Consider the following 21,189-nt stretch of genomic DNA (forward strand, 5'->3'; position numbering starts at 1 on the left):
CACAAGTAGGCAGAGAGGCAGGCAAAGGGGATGGAGGAGGGGGAAGCAGGCTCTCTGCCAGCAGAGAGCCCGATGTAGGGCTCAATCCCAGGACCCTGAGCCGAAGACAGAGGCTTTAACCCACTGAGCCACCCAGGCGCCTGGTATATAAATGTTCTTAAAGTCACTACTCTCTTTACTGCATTCTCTTCTAATATACACATTTCCCCCATCTCTAGAGTTTAAATCTTCCCTCCATGGGATGCAGCTATATATTCTCAAATAAAAAAAGTCTGGATATTAATCAATTACCTGTTTAGTAGAGGGAATCAAGTTAGATAAGTATAGCTCCAGTATTGCTTTGTGTTCATTTTCTCTTAAGAAATCGGTATAGTCAGTGTTTCTTTCCCAATTTAACCAACCCAATTGTGATTAATATGTCCTACATAATCTCTTTGATGGTTTGTTTGCCAGAAATAACTGTCCACACTTCTTCTTTTCTATAGTGGAAGCATTGATTTCCACTTCTCACATCCAGTTCACCAAGGAGTGGTTCGGCATCTCCTGTTGTCAGAAGTTCAGCCCAGCACACTGTGGTTTCCAAATATGGCTTTCTTGTTTCTGGAATGACAATGATCCAAAACCTCATAATTGAGGTGTCTTTCTATCATGCAGAATTCAAAATAGACCTGTATTGTGATGATGAAACATTTTCTTGGCTGAATATGGTTTTAATAATAGAAGTTTGAGGCTTTTTCCAACATAGCAATTTAGTCTCATTTTGACTTGGACACAAAATTCGTCATCTTAAAGACCAACTGAGGGACAGCTGTGAAAGAAAACCCCAAGGGAACGTAGTCTGTCCCAATGTCATTCTGGCCCTGGAACCTCCACCCACACTCGCTTTTTGAGTTTTCACCTTTCTATCTGTCCAAACTAAAAATGTTCCCTTTATTTCAGTTCAGATTGTTGAGATTCCTGCTACGCTTGACATTCAGGTATACTGCTTTTGCTAGTTTTGTCTTTCTACACAGACAGTGCTTTCCTGCTTTAATTCAGTATAGACAAAGATGTTTTTCCCCCCCTAACATCTGACATGAGTCTGCCTGGGTTTGCAACTTTGTTCTATCACTCGCTAGATACAGACTCTTGAGTGACTCACTTAACTTCTCTGTGTCCTAGTTTCCTTGCCTGTAACATGGGGTAACATACAACCTTTCCTAGAGGGTTGTTGTGAAAACAGAATGAGTTAATATATGTAAAGTTTTAGAATAGTGCACGGCATATCAAAAATTTTTGGATGAATGGATAAACTTCTGCAAGTTATGTTACCCCACTCATGGGACCTGTGACCTTCATGGATCCAACCTTCATGCCAGCTTTTTTTTTTTTTTTTAAGGTTTAATTAATTTATTTTTGAGAGAGAGAGAAAGAGCATAAGCAGGAAGGAAGGATAGAGGGAGAAGCAGGCTCCCCACCCAGCTGGGAGCCAGATGCAGGACTCCAGGATCCTGGGTTCATGAACTGAGCTGAAGGCAGACAATTAACCGACTGAGACACCCAGGCACTCCTTCATGCCAGCTTTGTTCTGTAAACTCCATCTCTTCTCTACTCTCCATAGTGGAATTTTCACTGAGTTCCTCTGTCCTGCCATAACAAGTCCTAGTTCCACTAGTCCTTGGCTTATTTGCAGAACAGAGAAGACTTGCAAATTAGCAAGATTCCCATCAAATAATTCCCTCAAGTATTTTCAGAATATGATCAAGTGGTTAATACAGTTCACATACATTTTAAGTATGTCATTTAAAAGAAACTCCCAAAGCATATGTTTTCGTGTTGATTTTCATTCTTCCGAGACTTGTAGTTTTATCTTTTTTGTTTCTTATAGAGAAAGATTCTTTTGAGGTGTACATGACACTGGCCAGTACACAAAAGCTCTCTAAAACTAATTCCCTCCAGCCAGTCTTCTCTGCTTGAGAAGCTTCTGAAGAGCCAGTGAAGCTAATTCATTGAACACATGAGAAAGTCTGTTTGCACCATGAAACCTGTTTTCCTATGTGATGCCCACTGCTGGCAAAGTCAAAACTGAAAACATTAAGAGAAAAAAAAAAAAAAAAAAAAAAAGACTTAAATAACGAGCATGCACAGCAGATGGTGGGGATAAATAGCTGATCGTCACTGTCTGCTAATCTCACTGTACTGCCTTTGCGTTGTTGCAGTGCCATAATTTCACCACGATTAACTATGAAATTATGTTGGACTGTTAAGCTCTGATTCATGCTTTTCTTAAGTCATCTGCAGAAGACATGACATTCTAATTGCACTCGTGAATTTTTTACACTATGAGTTTGTTAAGTGCAGACACATTTTACTTAAAAAAAAAAAAAGCTTAAATGTATGTAATTTGACATTGTGACAGATTAATACTTAGGCATTAGACCAGCAGTACAATTAGACAGCTTAAATGTGTCCTACATCTTAATGTCTATATGACTTTAAGAAGTCACATTAAGTCCTCCATTTCAAAAGGGTCCGTTGCCATTTTGCTGATTGAAATAAATCAAAGTCTATCAGAGGATTTAAGAGAATTACGAGAAAGCTCATCACAATTACACATAATTCTAGAAAATTGGAATCTAGGGAATTAACTATAAATTCAGAATGTCTCAAGGTAAGAAACTGTATTTACAGTAGACTTCTTGAAGTGGTTATTGAGGATGTGACTAGCTTCTATTTTTTGAATTATCTGAATACCTTCTTAATAAGGATAAAACTTTTTGTCTCTGAAGTATCATTTGAAATGACAGTTAAAAGCACAATTTAAAATCCACATGACATTGTGGGCATATTAAAATTACATTTTGTATTAGATATGATAAAATATATAGCTTACTCGAAATAGGCAAGAATACATAGACTTCCCTATAATATGATTTAAATTATAGACTTTCAGTAGTTTTCAGTGTGACCCAAAATAAAAATTCCATTTTATACAGGGACCAAGTATACACATATAAATATTTATACTCATATAAAAAAAAACTACAACAACAATCTTCACAAAATAATGTGTCTATGGTGTATACTGATTATAACTTCCTAAATGGGTTCAAGCACCAACTAGTGAATCATGGTCTTAAGTTAGAAAACTACTTATCTTAATTACTTATGATCCTGCCTTCTTAAAATGTACCCATCAGGTTGTCACCAAAAGGCAAATAAAATTTTCTAAACTGAAATAAGTTGGCACATGCCTATAATAGTTCTTATTAAAATACACCCACATCACAAAGAATGAGAGAAGAGAACCTTCTGCTTTTTGCTGTTGCCATCACATAGAATACCATTTTCATGACTCCTTGTTTTGAAGATATTCATTTATGATAGAAGCTATGAATAAGCCAAAAATAAATTTTATTTCCCAACTTTATTATTGAAAAATTTGTATAACTGCCAGACAGAAGTCCTGACAACACTAAAGAACTCTAAAATAGCCACCATCCGTAAGTAAAGAATCTAAACAAATTAGTTGTGACCACTAAGTATGGGGTTTTCCTATTAGGCTTACTCTTCATACCTCCTCCTGCCTCCGCTGAACCCACCCACCCTGCCCCAGGCTGAGTGTGAAGACGACATTTTGTTCTTTAAAATATATCCATGATTTATTTCAATCAACTACAATGCTGTGTTAGAAAACATATCAAAACTGGAGAAACAGGCCCTGAAAGGGGATAAGGAGAGTGAATAGTAGAGAAGTTTATTCAGATCTTCAAATAACAAATAAACAAAAATCACTTCACCTTTTCTGCTTGGCTAATTACATGGAGAAGAAATCAAGAGAAATCATGATTAGGCTGCTAAGAAGAAATCTCAAAGGAGACATCTTGGAACTGGATTGTGAATGGTTTGTTGGGGGACAGCTGGGTGACAAGGCGAGGAATAATAGAAGAAGCAACACCTTAAAGGACAACTTTCTGGAAAGGACAACTGCATTAGGTCTGGTGAAGTGGCAAACAGGAGCAAGTAAGAAAGAGATTAAGTATAAGAGGTAGACAGGATCCAGATCCTGAAGGGCCTTCTGTACAAAAACATGGAACTTGAAATTTATACTGAAATTCAAAGAAGAAGGTTTTCAACTAGTGGGAGACTTCTTACTCTACTTACTCTCCTATTCTACTTACTCTTACTCTACTATCTATTCTTAAAATAATGGTAAAGGTTTTTTGTTATTAGACACTTTCCTGTTAACTACCAGAAGTCTTGAAAGAGGTTAAACAAAAACAAACACAAAAATGTACTAGGGGTGCCAGGGTGGCTCAGTAGGTTAAGCCTCTGCCTTTGGCTCAGGTCATGATCTCAGGGTCCTGGGATCAAGCTCCACATCAGGCTTTCTGCTCAGCAGGGAGTCCACTTCCCTCTCTCTCTCTTCCTGCCTCTCTACCTACTTTTGATTTGTCTCCCTCTGTCAAATAAAGAAATAAAATCTTTGGAAAAAAGTACTCAAGTGATAAACATCAGGAAGTCACAAAACCCCACATTTAGAGCAGTGTGATGAAGCCTGACGAAGCCCTCTTTAGGGTCATACCCCAGTACCTTCCTCTCCTTCTTAGATACTATGCCAAATGTGTGTTTTATTTCTCTCTCTATCTCTCTCTCTCTGTTTTTGGGAATCACACCACCCACATAGAGAATGGTTTAAAGTGATCTCTCTGGTAATGATCTCAGAAACAGCTCTCACTGAGGGATGGAACAGGAGAAAGTTATCATTCAGAAATTGTTAGTGCCTTCCAGGACAAACAAGAAACAGGACTTTGTTGATTAGCCATAAACAAATCACTGAGACAATCATACACTAGGATGTAGTGAAATTTTCAAAAGTGCAAAATGAAAATTCTTGGCAGATGCTCAAAATTTAGGTAAATACAACTCGATGAAAACTTAGCAAATCAGAAATCTTCCATTCTATTTCCTCTCATGGATGAAATCTGGCTGGTAAGGGTCAAATATATCAATTCTTCATTGTCCCTACTCTAACCAGAAAATAGGTGGGAGTGTGTATTAAGTTCTTCCTGAAACTGTAACAAAGTACTACAAATTGTCTTAGAAAAGCAAAAATGTATCCTCTTATAGTTCTGTAGGTCAGAGGTTTGACTGTGGGCCTCCTTCCTGGGTTAAATCAGTCTCTGCAGGGCTGCATTTCTTTCTAGAGGCTGGAGGAGACAATCTGCTGCCTTTTCCAGTTTCTAGAGCCTTGATTTGTAACCTAAACTCCTAAAATCTCTCTATTTGTAGGTCAGTATATTAACAACCTCAACATCATCTGATGCCTTAATTCCACCATCCCTTGTAAACCGACATGTTCATAGGTTCTGGGGATTATGATGTTGAGTCCTTGGAGGGATCTTTTGCTCTTCCCCACCCCAGAAGCTATGCAGGGCGGCTCTTGCTGCATCACATGGAGAATCAGAAGTGCCTCCAAATCTGTGCAGCGCAAGAAGGTATAATGCAGGCAGGAGAGGATCTCCAGAGCTCCCCTGTCTGCCAATCACAGGCTCCAGGGGAGGTTCGACAGTGAGACTTTGCCACTACCCGAAGAAATAGGAAGTAAATAAAGGAAAACATTTCAATGGGCAGCAAAAATCAATGAAGCAAACTGATCTAGTGTTACTTCATTGATTTCCCCCACTTTAGCTGCTCTTTGAGTCCTGTTTGCAAATCATCAGAGAACATTGCCTTCCTTCTCTTTCCTTTTATTTACCTGCTCTGCTCTCCCAAGCTCTTCAACACTCTTTTGGTCCTAATTGTGATTGCCAAATTTAGTTCCAACTGATCAACTTATTGACCACACTAAGGAGCCAGCATTCCAGCTGTTTTAAAACTCTCCTTATAAATGGTGTTTCAGCTCCCACTGAAAGCTTTCAAAACCTCATCTCTCAATAGTACTACAAAACAAAGTTTTTGTGAAAATTTCCTTAGTAAGGAACACAAAGGAGAAACTTTTCGTCTTTGCCCCAAATCACAATAACTAATGGGATTATATTACAACATATTTGCTATTATGCAAGTACTTCCAAACAGATTAGCTTTTCTGTATGACTAGTAAAATATTTCAACAGGTAGTCTAAGCACAGAGTTTGAGAATATATTTGCAAATGGCCATATCATTAGAATAATTGCAGAGTTTCTCAGATTTCTACACTAAGGGAGAAAATGCATGGCTACTTTTTTTTTTTTTTTTCACATTAAAAAAAATAATTATTTTGCTTCAGTAAATTTTTTTTTTTTTTTGCTTCAGTAAATCTAAATGGATTTGATTTGTCCCTCTGTAAAAAGTAATCACATTCCATTGCAGTTCTACTCCATACATGATTTTAGCTTTAATATAATTTATTTTAGACTTCACACAAAATAACACATAGAAAAAGATACTTAGAAACACCTTTTATCTCATTACAGCCACGGAAGTGATGGTCTTCTTAAGACATTGCTACATACTGAATTAATTTGTTTTAATATTTAACATACTTGCATTAAGTATTTAGACATTTAATGCCAGTTCCTTATTATAGGAACTATTTGTTAACTTATCACTTCCTTTTAAAAAAAAGTGCTTTGTTGTGGTTTATGTTGGAGGAAAGAAAGTTTGAGAAAATAATATCTATTAATTGATTTTTTCAGTTTTCTTTTTTTTAACTTCTTTATTTGTATAGAATTATGTTGTGTGTAAAGGAAAGATACATGAATTCTGCCCTCAAGAACACAATCCAACGATAATATTCTTATAGTTAATAGGGCTTTTGTGTACTATCTTCAGAATAAACATGCATTCCTAAAGACAACATTAATATTTACGGTAGGATATATATCCTACAACGTTATGGTCAATTATGAAAACCAAAGATGTGAGACCATTGCTGGAAAGTGATTCTAAGTTGATGTTTGCAACTCTTTTTGTGTTATTCACATCACATTTCATAGTAAAACCAATACAAAGTGGCTCATGCATTTCATTAACTTAAAAAAAAGAAAAGAAAAAAAAAGAGAAAACCTCACCTGGATCATTATTGTTTTTGTATGAATTTTCATAATAAAGAGAATTCACCTGCCATCTTCTGGTAAGTGAATGAAGGTCTAGTTCTTGGCAATCCCAGACACTGATTTGAAACAAATATTGGTTTCAGGACCAGGAAAGAGCATGTTTTCCAGCTGATGGTCAGCAATCATTTAAATCCATCCCCAAACATTAATTTCCTATTTAGTTAAAGCCTTATAAATTATGGGGCTTTTATATGTGAACATTTACATGACCATCTTAAAATAGTGACATAATCAAACCTTAATTATTTTCCTTACTTCTAAATCAGTTTAATAATTTGTTTTTATTTCTTTTAAATCTTTCTGTCAGTGTTTGAATGGTAATTTATTTACTGCCTATAATTTCTATTTTTGGAGGATACATGTCACATTGTTAAATATTTTTTAAACTTTGATTGAAACTCAAAGGGAAAAAAAAAATCAAGTATAAAAATATACCCTCGTTCTCCAATCCCCCAGAAGGCTGGAAGTATACTGTGGCCTTAATTCAGGTATCTTGAACCCCATAGAAACTTTAATTTAGGGGAGTACATACCTATATTTATGGGAGGAGATTCTAGTTTTCATCAGATTTCTAAAGTCTTTGACACTCAAAGTAATTTCTAATATACCAAAATCCAAGAGACTAGGAGAAAAATTATGAAAGACAGGATTTTTGCAATGGAAAATAAGCATGAATGGTTAAAAAACCAAAATTGGGCTTGAGTGAAATAATCAGTTGCTAACTTGTGAAACAGATGCCCCCAAGCTTTCTCTGGGTTTTATGAATTCTTTTGATCAATATCGGAGCACCTTCCCATCTCCAGCCTTTTCCCTCCTGTCTTTCCACTCTGCTCCTTGAACACTCCCTTAACCTCCACTGCCTCTAATTTTCATGTGTGAAGAGAGAAATCAAAGTGAAACCACATCTCTGATGTACATAAATGGATCACTTCCAGGCAGTCACCATACCTTTTTCTGCTGTAGTGCAGTTTTCACGTGCCAACCAGCAGATTCATGTTTGAGTTGATTCAGCAGGATTGCTTGAGACACGGCATGCACAGTCTCCACCGTGGATGATAATGCCACATTCAGAATGACAGTGGTCGAAGCCTCAGGGCAATAAATGCTTCTTGAGAAACATTCAATCGCTGTTTAACTGAGTTTAGCCTAAAGTATGGAGAAAAGTTGCTGATGCTTTCAAACATGCTTAAACATTTTAATATTGTCTTGGCATGTCAGCTCAAACTAGAACACTCTTAGGTATAAAATGCAGTGAAATCCTGTAATTATAGACCCAGAATTTCCAGATCTTTCTATAGTAGCCCTCAGCTTGAAGCTGTTAATTAAATGTGCTTACATCTCTGAAAATGTTCTTTGGGAGAGTTGTACTTTCAGCAATATTAGTCAGTTTGTTACTCACAAGAAGAAGACATAAAAGAAGTAGTGTATATTATTTCCAGATCTCAGGCTGTTTATTGTAGATAATATATCCAAGATCATTATCTCAGAGATCCATCACTGCATTGATGAACCCTCTCTCCACCAAAGAAAAACAAACAAAAAATTAAATGTAATTAGGTGCTTCAAACAGCAAAGACTTACTACTCCTCACATTTCTGTGGATTGACTATGTGGTCTTTTTGCTAGTTCTGCCTGACTCACTCATGAGGCTGCATTGGCCTGGAGAGTGAAAAAGCTTACCTGGGGGTAGGCTCTGCTGAGACTGCTGAGTCTCTTCCTCAAGTAGCGTTTCATCTTCAAAGAGACTAGATCGTGCTTTCTCTCAGGGGCAGAGATGGCAGGGTTCCAAGAGCAAACGCAAAGAAAGTTGCTAGACTTCTTGAAACCTAGTGTGGAAATAGCTCAGTATTACTTCTACCACATTCTAATCATCAAAACTGGCTCATCGTCAAGAGATACAGAGATAGAATCTACATCCTAACATAAGCACATTCCAAAGAGAGGTGTATAAGGAGATTAGAGGAATTTCTGGTCTTATATCACAATTTGATGCAATCATATACATACATCATGAAATCTGCAGAGCTCATCTGCTGAATGGCTTTTTTGTTCCATCATTTCCCATGTATGGAGGGTACGCTGAATTTTAGGTATTTGCCCTTTTATTTCTTGTCTTTCTTTGATTTTAACCTCTTAGTCTTAGATTAGTTTATTGCTAATTTTTAGCCTATCTTAAAAATGGAGTTCCTTCTTACGTTGTGGCCCATGAAGGCAAAGCAAGGTAGCTAGCCAACAACCAGTATTTTAGGGGAAAATCTCTTTTAAACGAAAATGATTCATTGTGAGGTTGATCTGTTTAGGTTGTAAAGGTAGCTGCATGTAATAGAGCATTTCCTCTTTAGTTTTGAGCAACTGTAATTACTCATACCAAATGCATCTTCCCTGGAAAAATCTTAATAAATAAGAACCTGACATAGAATATACAGGATATAGGAAACTTTTTATTTTCCTACATAAATGGTAGCTCTGGTATACTTCAGTCTCTAAAGTCATTAGTACTACTGGAAAAGTACCTCAATATGCCCCTTTGATTGATGATTGGTATTAATTCCACAATAAGTTAATCTTTTTAGCCAAATATATCTCAAAATTCAGAGTCCTTCATATGTAAAAATGTTAATATCAGGATACCTGGGTGGCTCAGTGAGTTAAATTCTCTGCCTTTGGCTCAGGTCAGGATCCCAGGGTCCTGGGATCCAGCTGGCATCAGGCTCTCTGCTCAGCAGGGAGCCTGCTTCTCACTCTGCCTGCTTCTCTGCCTACTTGGGATCTCTCTGTCAAGTAAATAAATGAAATCTTTAAAAAAAAAAAAAGGTAATATCATATATTATTTTAAAAATTGAAGACTCTGAGAGTGATGTTAATTAAACATAGTATATCTACAGGAAAACATAAATATTTATATAATATAAGATAAAGATGAAGAAAAGTCTGTATTAAATGTCAAGGGTATAAATTTATGGGAAAAAAAACCACTTTAGTTTTCAAAGATTTTTTCAGGACATAGTTGTGGGTGAGGAATGATGCACCTGAAGTAGCTAATATTTATTGAGGGCTATTGTGTGTCAGGAATTATTACTAATACTTTACCTATATTAATAGACTTAATTTTCACAATAATCCTGAGAGGTTAATTTTTTCTGGTATACTTGTTACACAGATGAGGTAATTTATATCAATCAAGTAACCTTTTCATAATTATATGCTAAGTTATAAAATTAGGATTTTAATCCAAGGAACCTAGCTTCTAAGCTTATTTCCCTCAATAACATGTATTTCACTTATGGAAGACTATAGAGATGAGATAGATATAGATAGAAATATAGATATAGGTATAGACATATCACCTTAAATATCTCCAGGGTCTCTGACCTACTATTTACTGAGTATCTATACCACACCAGAGACCAATCCATAATAAGCATTATATACATTAATTATTTTATCCCTGTAATATAAAAGGAAGTAGGTCTTATTCTCTCCCTCATGAGGACCTTGAGGCTCAGAGAAATTACGTTCAAGAAATTACATCCAAAGTCACAGAACTTATATATGACACACGCAGAATCATACACAGCAATGTTGAGACACCACATCTATTCTTTTCACAAATTCCCTGTCCCATCAGGACTTGCTTAGGAGTAGCATAAGAAGACTGAAGTTAGGAATGAGTGCATAGGCTATTCTTATATCCTCTTTAAGCTTGGTAGGGTAAAGTGATTTTAGACAAATCAGAACACTGTTTAGAAATCTTAAAAACCGGGGGGCCTGGGTGGCTCAGTGGGTTAAAGCCTCTGCCTTCAACTCAGGTCATGATCCCAGGGTCCTGGGATCGAGCCCCACATTGGGCTCTTTGCTCAGCAGGAAGCCTGCTTTCTCTTCTCTCTCCCTGCTTGCCTCTCTGCCTACTTGTGGTCTCTGTCTATCAAGTTAAAAAATAAAATCTTAAAAAAAAAAAAAAGAAATCTTAAAAACCCTTCATTGAAGCCCTAGGTGACACTTATATATCTATAAATCTTCCCTTCTTCTGGAGAGTAATCAGATACTTCGAGAATTACGAACTGCTTGTTTGCATCAGTGATTCCTACCCTGTCCATTATCTGTTACTGCTTACCCTTCTAGTTTTCCCAAATTCCAGGAACAGACAAAAGGTAGGGATCTTTAGGTTATTTACATTAAAAAAAAACAAGAACAAAAACAAGTCTAACTCCATATGCACCTTTTGGATTTCATCCCCTCACACCTAATCTTTAGTGACTTCAATAATAACTTCCCAGTAAAGAGTTTATTTATTTGTCCTCAATTGTATTAAATAAGGCAAAAGTAAATCATTTTCTGACACCTATTTTAAAGTCGAGCATTTTATTTAATCACTTGAGTAAAACAGATATTTTCATATTTCTTTTCCTAAGAAAGTAAAGGTAATGTTAAAGTATTTGTTGGAAAACCATTACCAATTGTCTTTCTTTTTTCTCACACATCCTTTCGTAAAACCCTTTTTGTTGTCCACCAAATTACACCAGAATTTAGATGTGCCTCCAGAAAAAGAAATCTTTATATAACAAAAAGTCAAGAAGTATAAAAAGAAAACTTCCTTCAAAAAGGAAGAAAAGCAAAAGGTGTCTGTATGTGGTTTTTTTCTCCCCAAAAGGAGAGGATAACACAATTTTTCATTGCAGAATTTTCTCAAGTAATGTTAAGAATATGCTATTGCTTGAATTTAAAGAACAAATTATAGGAATGGTGTGAACATCTACACATTGACTAACAACTCATCACATGATCAGAGAATTAAGTAATTTGTATGTTAAATAAGCAAATTATGCATATAACATGAAATAACTGAGCTTAAAAAAAACTCACTGGAAATATTTTAAAACTAAATGCGGTGTTTTCATGCCTTCTCTTTGGAGATAAAAATACCCTTGTATCTTCAGTACCAAACCAAGGGCCTGCAGTAAAGCGGGTGCCCAGGATTCTGGCAGAAAGCATAACTCAGCATCTGAAGATCCTTACCGGTGCAGAGCTGTCTTCAAGAGTCTTAACCATATAGTTCTCTTCTGTAATAAAGATGCCCGGAATGGTTTCTGAAATGTATAGAACAGCTTCTGGGAACATGAATTGCCTGCATAAATCTGTGCTTTCCTTATTATTTCTGATGATTCCACCTATTGTCTGTCTGTCCCTCCTTGTTGAGGTCACTGTACCTGCATTTCCCAGGACCAATTCACCCACCGAGCCCAGTAAGGGCAAATGTACTTTTGTTCAGAGAAAGAGCTGGACTTCTTAAATCCTTTATCATTTCCTCTATGTTAGGAAATATAGGGAGGTTGCACCATTATTGGCATTATGTTGTAAAATTTGTGACTTAGCGGCATCTATTTCTTGCACTTCTCGGAAACTTTTTTTTTTTTTTCTCTTCCTTTGGAGATTCTAGTTTTTTCTTATGGCTGTGGGTAGCAGTAATTGACCTCTAACTACTCAGCTATTACATTTTAAGAAGGAACATTGTAGCGTTATGAGAAACACTAAAGTGAAAGTCGAAACACTTAGTCTTTGGCCTCTGCTCTCCCACAGGCTGGATCCTTCCTGCAGCCATCCTCCTGCCTCCTGGCTGAGAGGATAAGTTAAGACAATGAGTGTGGGAAAGTATATTCTGTGTTATAAACTCATCTAAAATTGTTTGCTATGATGATGGCTTAAAACTGTACTTTCAGAAGGAAATTAACTTGATGTCTAAGAAAGGACTGTAACTCTCCAAATGGATGTAACGGGTCTAGCAAAATAGCATAACTAGAACCTCAGGAGTAACGCTAACGTGGCCATGGGATCTAATGAATTCCTATTCTGCATCCAGTCTTCACCAGGTTTGAGGTGATTAAGTGGAGGGTGGGGGGGGGTGGCTGCGGAGGAGGGCTCTAAGGAACTGATTTTATTGTGGAAAATGCTGGAAGAAAATACCATTATATTTTGATGATAGAATATTTTACTTTTCATTGATTTACTTAATGCCAACTCACAAGAATCATAACGAACTGTTTCCCATCTTCATTAAGGTTCAAATTTAAAAGAAATAGTACTAAACAAAAGCATGAAATAATGTTCTTACATATCAAAGCCACATCCTCTGTGAAAGACTGAAAGACTTTGAAAGATTACTAGTTGTGTGAGGTCTGCCTCTATAATTCTACAAAATAAGACATTTTAAGAGTATGTCTTTTTATGAAAGGGAGAAAGAAGTGTCTTTGATGTTTTTTTAAGACCAGATTTAAGTTTTGTGTTAAAAAAATACTTACATAATTAAAGTAAGAAAATATAGAACACATAAAAATACTATTCCATTCATGCCTCCCTTTAATAAATTGCAACATAATACAAATTACATTTGTTAATCATTGGTGTTTCTTTTGAGGATTCGTTTGAGTCATCAGGATTGGGAATTTTGATTGCTCCTGATGAATCGCTTATAGCCTTTCTTGATTATTTTCTAAATCTGATGACAAACACTGCAACATGTCTTAGCCAATTAGGCTTGTCAACTTCCACTGTGGTCTGCAATCAAGTGTTTGACTTTGGAAATGACAGGAGATCCTTATTAAAAGTCATGCTCCTTGGATGGAGATGTGGCAGCCCACAAGTGCCTGATGGCAGAGAAGACAAGTTGCCTTTTGTTAAAAGCAATAAGAGGAAATCAATTTCAGCAGGAGATAATCCAGACTAGGATGTAAGCACTGAGGGAAGAAATTGAAGAGTCTCTCACCTCTAGTTGATGAGAAATTGAGTCAATCTAAATAAATATAGTTCCTTATGAACAACAGAAAGTTCAGGTACAGAAGTAAAACCTCAGGTAAGAAGAGTTGCTTGCATATTACACAGTTCTCTGAGCTTTCTCTACATGCATCTCAAACAAAAGAATAACAAAGTGCTACACATTTAAACTGGAAACACAATTAGTCCCTGAAAAGCAGAAAATCTGTAAATTACTGTGTAAGTAAACTGACACATTGTGTGAGACTTAAATAAATTTAGCTGATCGGAGAACTTTCTGGGCCATTTCTGCTGGGAATGACAACCACATTCAAAGAGATCTTTCTTGTTTTGGTAGCTTTAGTCTTGATTATTTTCTTGTGTCTTTGATAGGCACTATCATACAGGAAAAAGAAAAGTTTGAACTTATTAAAGCAATGAAGAAAAAGGGAATGTTTAGAGGAAAATGGGTCTGATCTTGCACTTTGCATTTTTACAAGAGTTTTTCCTGTTCAAGGCATTTCGGTCAGCTTTAGATAAACAAAGTATCCCAAGATAGAAAATATTCCGGAAAGAACTCCCACTTTGCTTATTTAAACTAACTAGATCACAAAAACCATTCATAAAATTTGCCAATAGTTTGATTTTTAAAATGCATCCAAAATATGTGTTTGAGAGACACAGAGGGAATTTGGCATAAGAATATGAATAAGAAAGTGCTTTCACTTTTGATGATAAAATTAATAGGGTCTTCTGACTTAGAAGTCAGATGGCAACACAGCATGTGCAACGACAATAAATAATTATCTTTGCATTTTACCTTTGGGAAAGAGAATAGTTAGTCTAGATTTCCTGTGAAGAGCGCTGGCATTTCCTCAGTGAGCTCTCAGCACACAATGTAAAACAATCTCAGGCCATAGCGGTTCAAAAATCAATGGGTTGACAAATGTCAATATTTCAGTTATCCTTCCTGGCAGGAAAAAATGGTGTGCATTGGACTGCCTTAATCTGGGAGATTGGGCAGAGCAAAACTTCTGAAATAGCCTATACAAATGATAGTCAAAATAGGAATGTAATGTTAAAGTAGAGAGGGTGAGGATGGTGGGTGGAGACAGAAACAGAAGGTCTAAGTATTTGGGCGATCATTTAAATAATCCCTTCTTTAATTTTAAACCAAATCAACCCAAGATCATGTATAGGCAAATCTCACTGATTCCATTGTTGTGACTATATTTGCAGAGGTTAAAATCTGTCCATCTTTTAAGCCCAAAGCCTTGTTAAAAAAAAAAAAAAAAAGTCATATTATATCAATTGAAGCACAATCACATTATGTTCTTTTGTTTGGCAATAAAATAAACTAAAAATATCTTAAATGAAACCCTACAGTTATATTTTAGAATCTGTTGAGGAAGACTGCTTCCCACCCCCCATTCTTTTTCAAATAAAAACAAAGTCTGTTAAAAAAAAGTTAATAGTAGGGGCGCCTGGGTGGTTCAGTGGGTTAAGCCTCTGCCTTCGGCTCAGGTCATGATCTCAGGGTCCTGGGATCAAGCCCCACGTCAGGCTCTCTGCTCAGCAGGGAGCCTGCTTCCCCGACCCCCACCTCTCTCTGCCTGCCTCTCTGCCTACTTATCATCCCTCTCTTTCTCTGTCAAATAAATAAATAAAATCTTTAAAAAAAATTAATGGTAATAAAATACATACTGGTTCTCCAAAGACAGACACATATTAACAATTTTACTTACATATACAGGTAATTCTTAATTTCCATCTCTAATCCTGATCCCTAAGAACTATCTAGATATGACTTAGCTTTATAGTAAGAGAAGATAGTTCCCATTCCAGTAGGTACCAACATTAATTGGGACTACATGCTACTTCATCAAAACTTTAGGAGCTTGACTGCATTTTCCCAATGCATTGCATTTCACATAATATTTCTATTCAGCAAACACATTGGCAAACGTGTTTCTGTGTGAACATTTAAGAGATTATCCTACAGCACATATAAGGTCATTTGACATGGTGGTTGGGAGGTTGGTGTGGGCGGCGTGGGATAGGAGATGATATTGCTAGTATGTTCACACCTGTAACCTACTTGTACTTTGCTTTTTTTACTTCTTACCACATGATGTGCTGTCAATTTAGGTCCTACTTCTGAGTCACCCTGATGTTTTATACTGTATTTTAAATATAAGGTTTTGCATATTTGCTCTCCATGAATAATGTATAAGCAGGAAGGAATCCAATTGGCAAAAGTACACGATTTCTGGGATAATTTATAAATACAGAAAATTATCTATTTGGATTTAATAACTTTTCTGATGCATGTGGAAAAATTTATACCCATCCTAATATACATATGCACTTTTTTCTACTTGAGAATATACACACGTCTCCGTCTTGTAACAAATGCATATGTACCTATCTTCTGCATGCTTAAATTTATTAGTCTGTTCATTCCTCTCTTTCCATGATATTTGATGTTTTTGCAAAACCTTATCTTTAGTGGATATGAAATTAAAAACTGTTCTAGGGGAATGATGAACTATGGGGTGAAGAAAAAAGGAAAAAATATATATATATATTTCCCCCTTCCAATTTCATGCAAATCAACAAAGTCTGTTGCAGAACGTCCAACTTTAACATCTCCTTCTCCTTGAATTTCAGATTCAAGACCTCTTCCAGATGTAGCCCTGACTGGAAAGTGTACCCGTGAATGTGATGAATATGGCCACTCAGACTCCTGCTGGATGCCGGTCCGCACTTCTCCAGAGAGGAAGAAGAGCCAGCCCAAACTCTCCACTTTCATGCCTGTTGATGAACGAGGAAGCCAGGAAAAGCTGGCCAATGGCGAGGCCGCCATCATGGGTGACCGCAACAGAAACCTTCTGAACAAAAAGTTGACCTCGTCCTATGAGACCTTCAGTGCAGCTAGTTTCAGCAAAAATGAGGAAGCCAACCCTGAGGATATTCCCCTTACAAAAACAGGGGAATACAAGCCATCTCCTGTCAATACTCTCACTAGAAGAGAAGTTTACCTGTAGGTTATGAAGAAGAACGGCAAAGTTCTTTTCATGTATGAGAAGGAGAATAAGGGGCAAAAAACCTTACAAAGAAAAACCGTTTAATCACAAAGAGGGGGCTACCAAAGAGACAAAGCTTTGCCTGCCACTTCTGCCTCCAGATCAGGCCTTTAGTGATACTGTTAGCCTGATTGTAATGTACAATGTAGAAACCATCCTTGTTACTTGCATGTCTAATCCCCTCACTGATTATTCCCAACACCCTTTATCCCTCTTCCCCATCCCCCTCCAAGGAGGGAAAAAAAAAAAAAAAGATGGTTGCAAGTTTCTTTCATGGTAACAAGCCTGATTAGCAGAACACAACACACTCTCATTATCCCTAAACTGAAGCATGATTTAGTCACTTTGATTTAGTTCGAATGCCATCCAGCTGGTCAAAAAAAAAAAAAAAAAAAAAAAAAACCAACCAAACAAACAAAAACCCCACACAGACAAAAAAATAAAAATAAAAATAAATTAAAAGATAAAAAACAAACAAACAAACAAACAAAAAACAAATCAGGTAAATGTATTTTAGACATACCATGAGAATATAATTAATCACCATGAAAGGCAATCCCCCCAAAATAATAAAGTCCCTGTAAAGGTACAGTTCTTATTAAGGGGGACTCTACAAGAAGAATATTGAGAATCTCGCAGCTTTAAAATTCTAACAAAGACTGACAGCTAGACAATACCCAGTTGGAGATTGTAGTACCAAATTGACATATGTTGTTCTTTTCAAGTTAGGGGTATCCACTTCAATCACATACATTCATCGAATATTCTTAGTATACACAACAATCTTGACCACATGTATCAATTACACTAATTATAACTTGTAAAAATTATATATATTTTTTTCAGAACAGCACCACTGTTATCAACTAACTGGAACAATGTGTCATTAAAAGGCCAAAGATCACATGGCAGATCAGGGAAATCATGAAGCAGATTTGGTCTTGACTGGAAATCCATTAAGCAACAAAAGCAACTGAACCCATGCACATACAGAAATACTCAAACACTAGCTTATTTTACATTGTCTCTATACCTGAAAACATGCATTCTCTTTTAAAATGGGTTTTCTTTGAAAGCTCAGAAAATGAAAACTAAAGTGATGTATTTTTGGTATAATAGTAGACAATTAGTTAAGTTTCAAGTTTAGCTTCAAAACCTATTATCAGGGAAGTTTCACTTGTAAAAATCATTTTTGTGGGTAGGTAGGGAAAGAAGGATATGCCGGTATAAAGTCTTTTAAGTTAAAATCACTATTATCATTTTGAAATCCAGGTAATGCGTGCTGGTCTTACTATTTACGTTTCAAATTACCAGTTGTATTTTTTGTGTGTTTAAGGCACTCTTTCATATAACACAAGTGCATTAATTTTGATCCTGTGCAATATAGCACTATTTCAAGTCTCACAACATTGAAACAAGGTGACACCCTAATTGATTTGTCATTAATGTGATTTTGAACATGATACAATATGTCTTAAAACAAATCTAGATGGAACATGAAAGAAATGAGTTCTGGGCAGTGATATGTCTCCTTGTATGTACATCTCTCGAAGTGGAAAATATGCAATTTTTTCAGCGTGAAAAAAAAAACACAATATGCAGATTTTGGGTCATTTGTTCTATAGAGGGTGATTTAACATAATTGGAAATTGAGCTGGGACATTCAGACAGAAGTGACAATCCAGGGACAGAATAGGGGATAACAGGTGAGAAGAGCAAATGTTCCCAACACTGAATGTTTGCAACCTGGTTAAGACATAGCCTGATGGCTCTCTAGCAAACTGTAGAAATGATGTAGCTTTGGATAGTTTTATTCTTTACAGAATTTCTTAGACTATAAGGTGAAACAGCCTGGACCAGAGGTTGTGAACTCACTATAGGTCATCAAAATGTTTATCTTTGAAAACAACTTCTCTGTTTGGTGGGCTACTCTTTTGGGGTCATTTCCTTCTGCTCTTTCTTAAATGGAGTTTTCATTTTGATGTTAGTTTATGTATAATAGTTAAGATGAAAGAAGATATGTAATTGAAACAAAAATATTGGACTAAAATATCAATAATTGAACATGTTTATGTTTAATTATTATTTACATGATGGAAAGATGCAATTCTAGTACTCTGTTAGGAAACTGCATTAAAGCAGTTCTGCCTTGTATAATCTGTAAGTACCTATTAAGACAAAATACTTCTAAAGATACTTATAAAATGTATACATATTTTTTCTTGCACGTTACAAAGCAAATACTCAATTGCATAACACAGGTGTTCAACAAACTTTTTTTTTAATGCATTTATTTTCTTTCTTTCATGAGACACTTGAAGCCATTAGATAGCTCATTTCATTCTATCTTAAAACCCTTCCATTGTCTATAAAGCTAATACGGGTCATACTGGACCTTTGGATTAATTGGATCTACATTCCCCAATGATGTTTGCACCACATTCAAGACAGCCATGTCATTGTCATTTAACTCGTGAGCCTCTCTTTAGAACTAAAATGGGTGTGAAAGAAAAAAATTCAGTGTACTGTAAGTATTCTCAGTAATTCTAGTAGAATTAGCTCTCATAACATGTTTATTATATAATGAGCTGGCATGACACAGAAATATATTTTGTGTTTGTATGACTTTTATTTTGAATAGGCTAAATCTGGTGCCACTCCGTATATAGAGTGCTTTTGAAAAAAATCAATAAAAAGAAACAAAAAAAATAAATGAGTGAATGCAAAACAAGCAACTGTGCCTTTTATACCTGTTGTTACGGTAAAAAAACGGTTGTTGGGTTTGGACAATGAGGGAAAATGGGCTATTCCCAACTTTTTTGATCTTGTATATTTATCCATGTTTATTTTCTGAAAATAATAAATAATATATTAAAAATTTGCCTTCTGACAAACTCAGATAATGGACCAGTCTTAAATATCGTTCATTCATAAAACAAAACTAAGGCATTAACATGGACTGCTTAATTCTGACTAGAAGGCTCAAGCGTTTATTATAATAGTAACACAGAGAGAGATTATCAGGGGTGAAATCAGTCCATTTTGCAAGGTCAAATATTGATTTCGAATTTCTATTCTTTATTTCCGTTTTGTTGTTAATTTTTCTTTTAGCTGCTGTTTCATTTTGGTTGTACAGTATATAAACCATACTTGTTTTCTGTACACAAGATTCTCAAGTGAACTTTGCATGCATTATACATTAGGACACATTTATAAATTAATGAGTAACTATATAAATTTATGTGTATTAAAATTTATGTGTATGTCTGTAGCTTCAGTCTAAAATCTAATGCTCATTCTGACCCTCCAGATATCATTTCTGTATGGTTTCTGACTGGCCTGCTGCCTGAGTTTCAGAAAACAAGAGAGGCATTATTTTTATGGGAAGAGAAACTAAGATGGTACTGAAGATGTCAGGCTGAAAGGCTACCCTAGGAAGCTCTCTTAAAGGAAAATAATATAACACACAGACCCGAAGAAACCTCCAAGAATCAAGCCATCCCAAATTCAGGCCTGAGAAATCTGAAGACGGAAGTAGTTTTAGGGATGTTGTATCCGTGATAAATATACAATGTGCCCTTAGGTAGGGATAAAACAAAAACAGTGAATATGATCAAGAATATTCTAGAGCTGGTCAGTTATGATCCAGGCAGAGGTAGATCCAACATCTGGAGGAAGACCTCATACTTTCAGCTCCCTAGGGTTTACTTTCAGACAACTTTTCCTACATTTTAAAGCACTTGCATTCAGTGTGGTACGATCTGTTTGTAATGTTAATCATTGACTATTGTTCTGCTACTTGGATGTTGATAGTGAAGCAGAAAACAATTTATCATCCTTTATTATGAGTCACTATGCACGCAACTATGCTAAACACGGCGAAATGTATGAAACACTCGTCCAACTATTTATGAAATACTTTACATAATTTAATTTGCTTTTGTACAGTTTTATGTAAATAAATTGCTTGTCATTTTTGTCTCTGCAAATTAAAATATAACATGGTCAAATGGTTTCACACTTGTAAGCGTACTTCTCTGTTGACAGGTAATTCCGTTTTGATTGGACGAGAAGTGAATGGATGCATGTACCAGTGTGATTTAAGATGGTTTGATTTTGAATAAGTTACGATAGAGTAAAGAAGATAATCCTGCAGTAATTGTTGATTTAGAGGGCACTGTGCCTAAGGGTCACCTTACTTTGCGTTATAACAGAGTAGAACGTGGATTCTTCAGTTTCATCCAAATACTTACTAAGACAATTACATAGTGGGCTTTTA

At 36.0% G+C, this 21,189-nt stretch overlaps 1 protein-coding gene across 5 annotated transcripts in view; it reads left to right on the forward strand.

Annotated features, from left to right (window-relative positions):
- The window catches only part of PCDH7 (protocadherin 7), a 421,951-nt gene extending 401,023 nt beyond the window's left edge, over positions 1–20,928 (forward strand). For 4 of the 5 annotated variants that reach the window (XM_059382122.1, XM_059382132.1, XM_059382138.1 and 1 more), the window contains one exon: positions 16,495–20,928. In XM_059382122.1, coding sequence (XP_059238105.1) covers positions 16,495–16,871 — 377 coding nt within the window. In that variant the 3' untranslated portion in view covers positions 16,872–20,928. The remainder of the gene's footprint in view (positions 1–16,494) is intronic. The other variant, XM_059382165.1, reaches the window with a different exon arrangement.
- The last annotated feature ends 261 nt before the right edge of the window (positions 20,929–21,189 follow it).

Source organism: Mustela nigripes, chromosome 1 (assembly GCF_022355385.1).
Source record: "Mustela nigripes isolate SB6536 chromosome 1, MUSNIG.SB6536, whole genome shotgun sequence".
Classification (NCBI taxonomy): Eukaryota; Metazoa; Chordata; class Mammalia; order Carnivora; family Mustelidae; genus Mustela; species Mustela nigripes.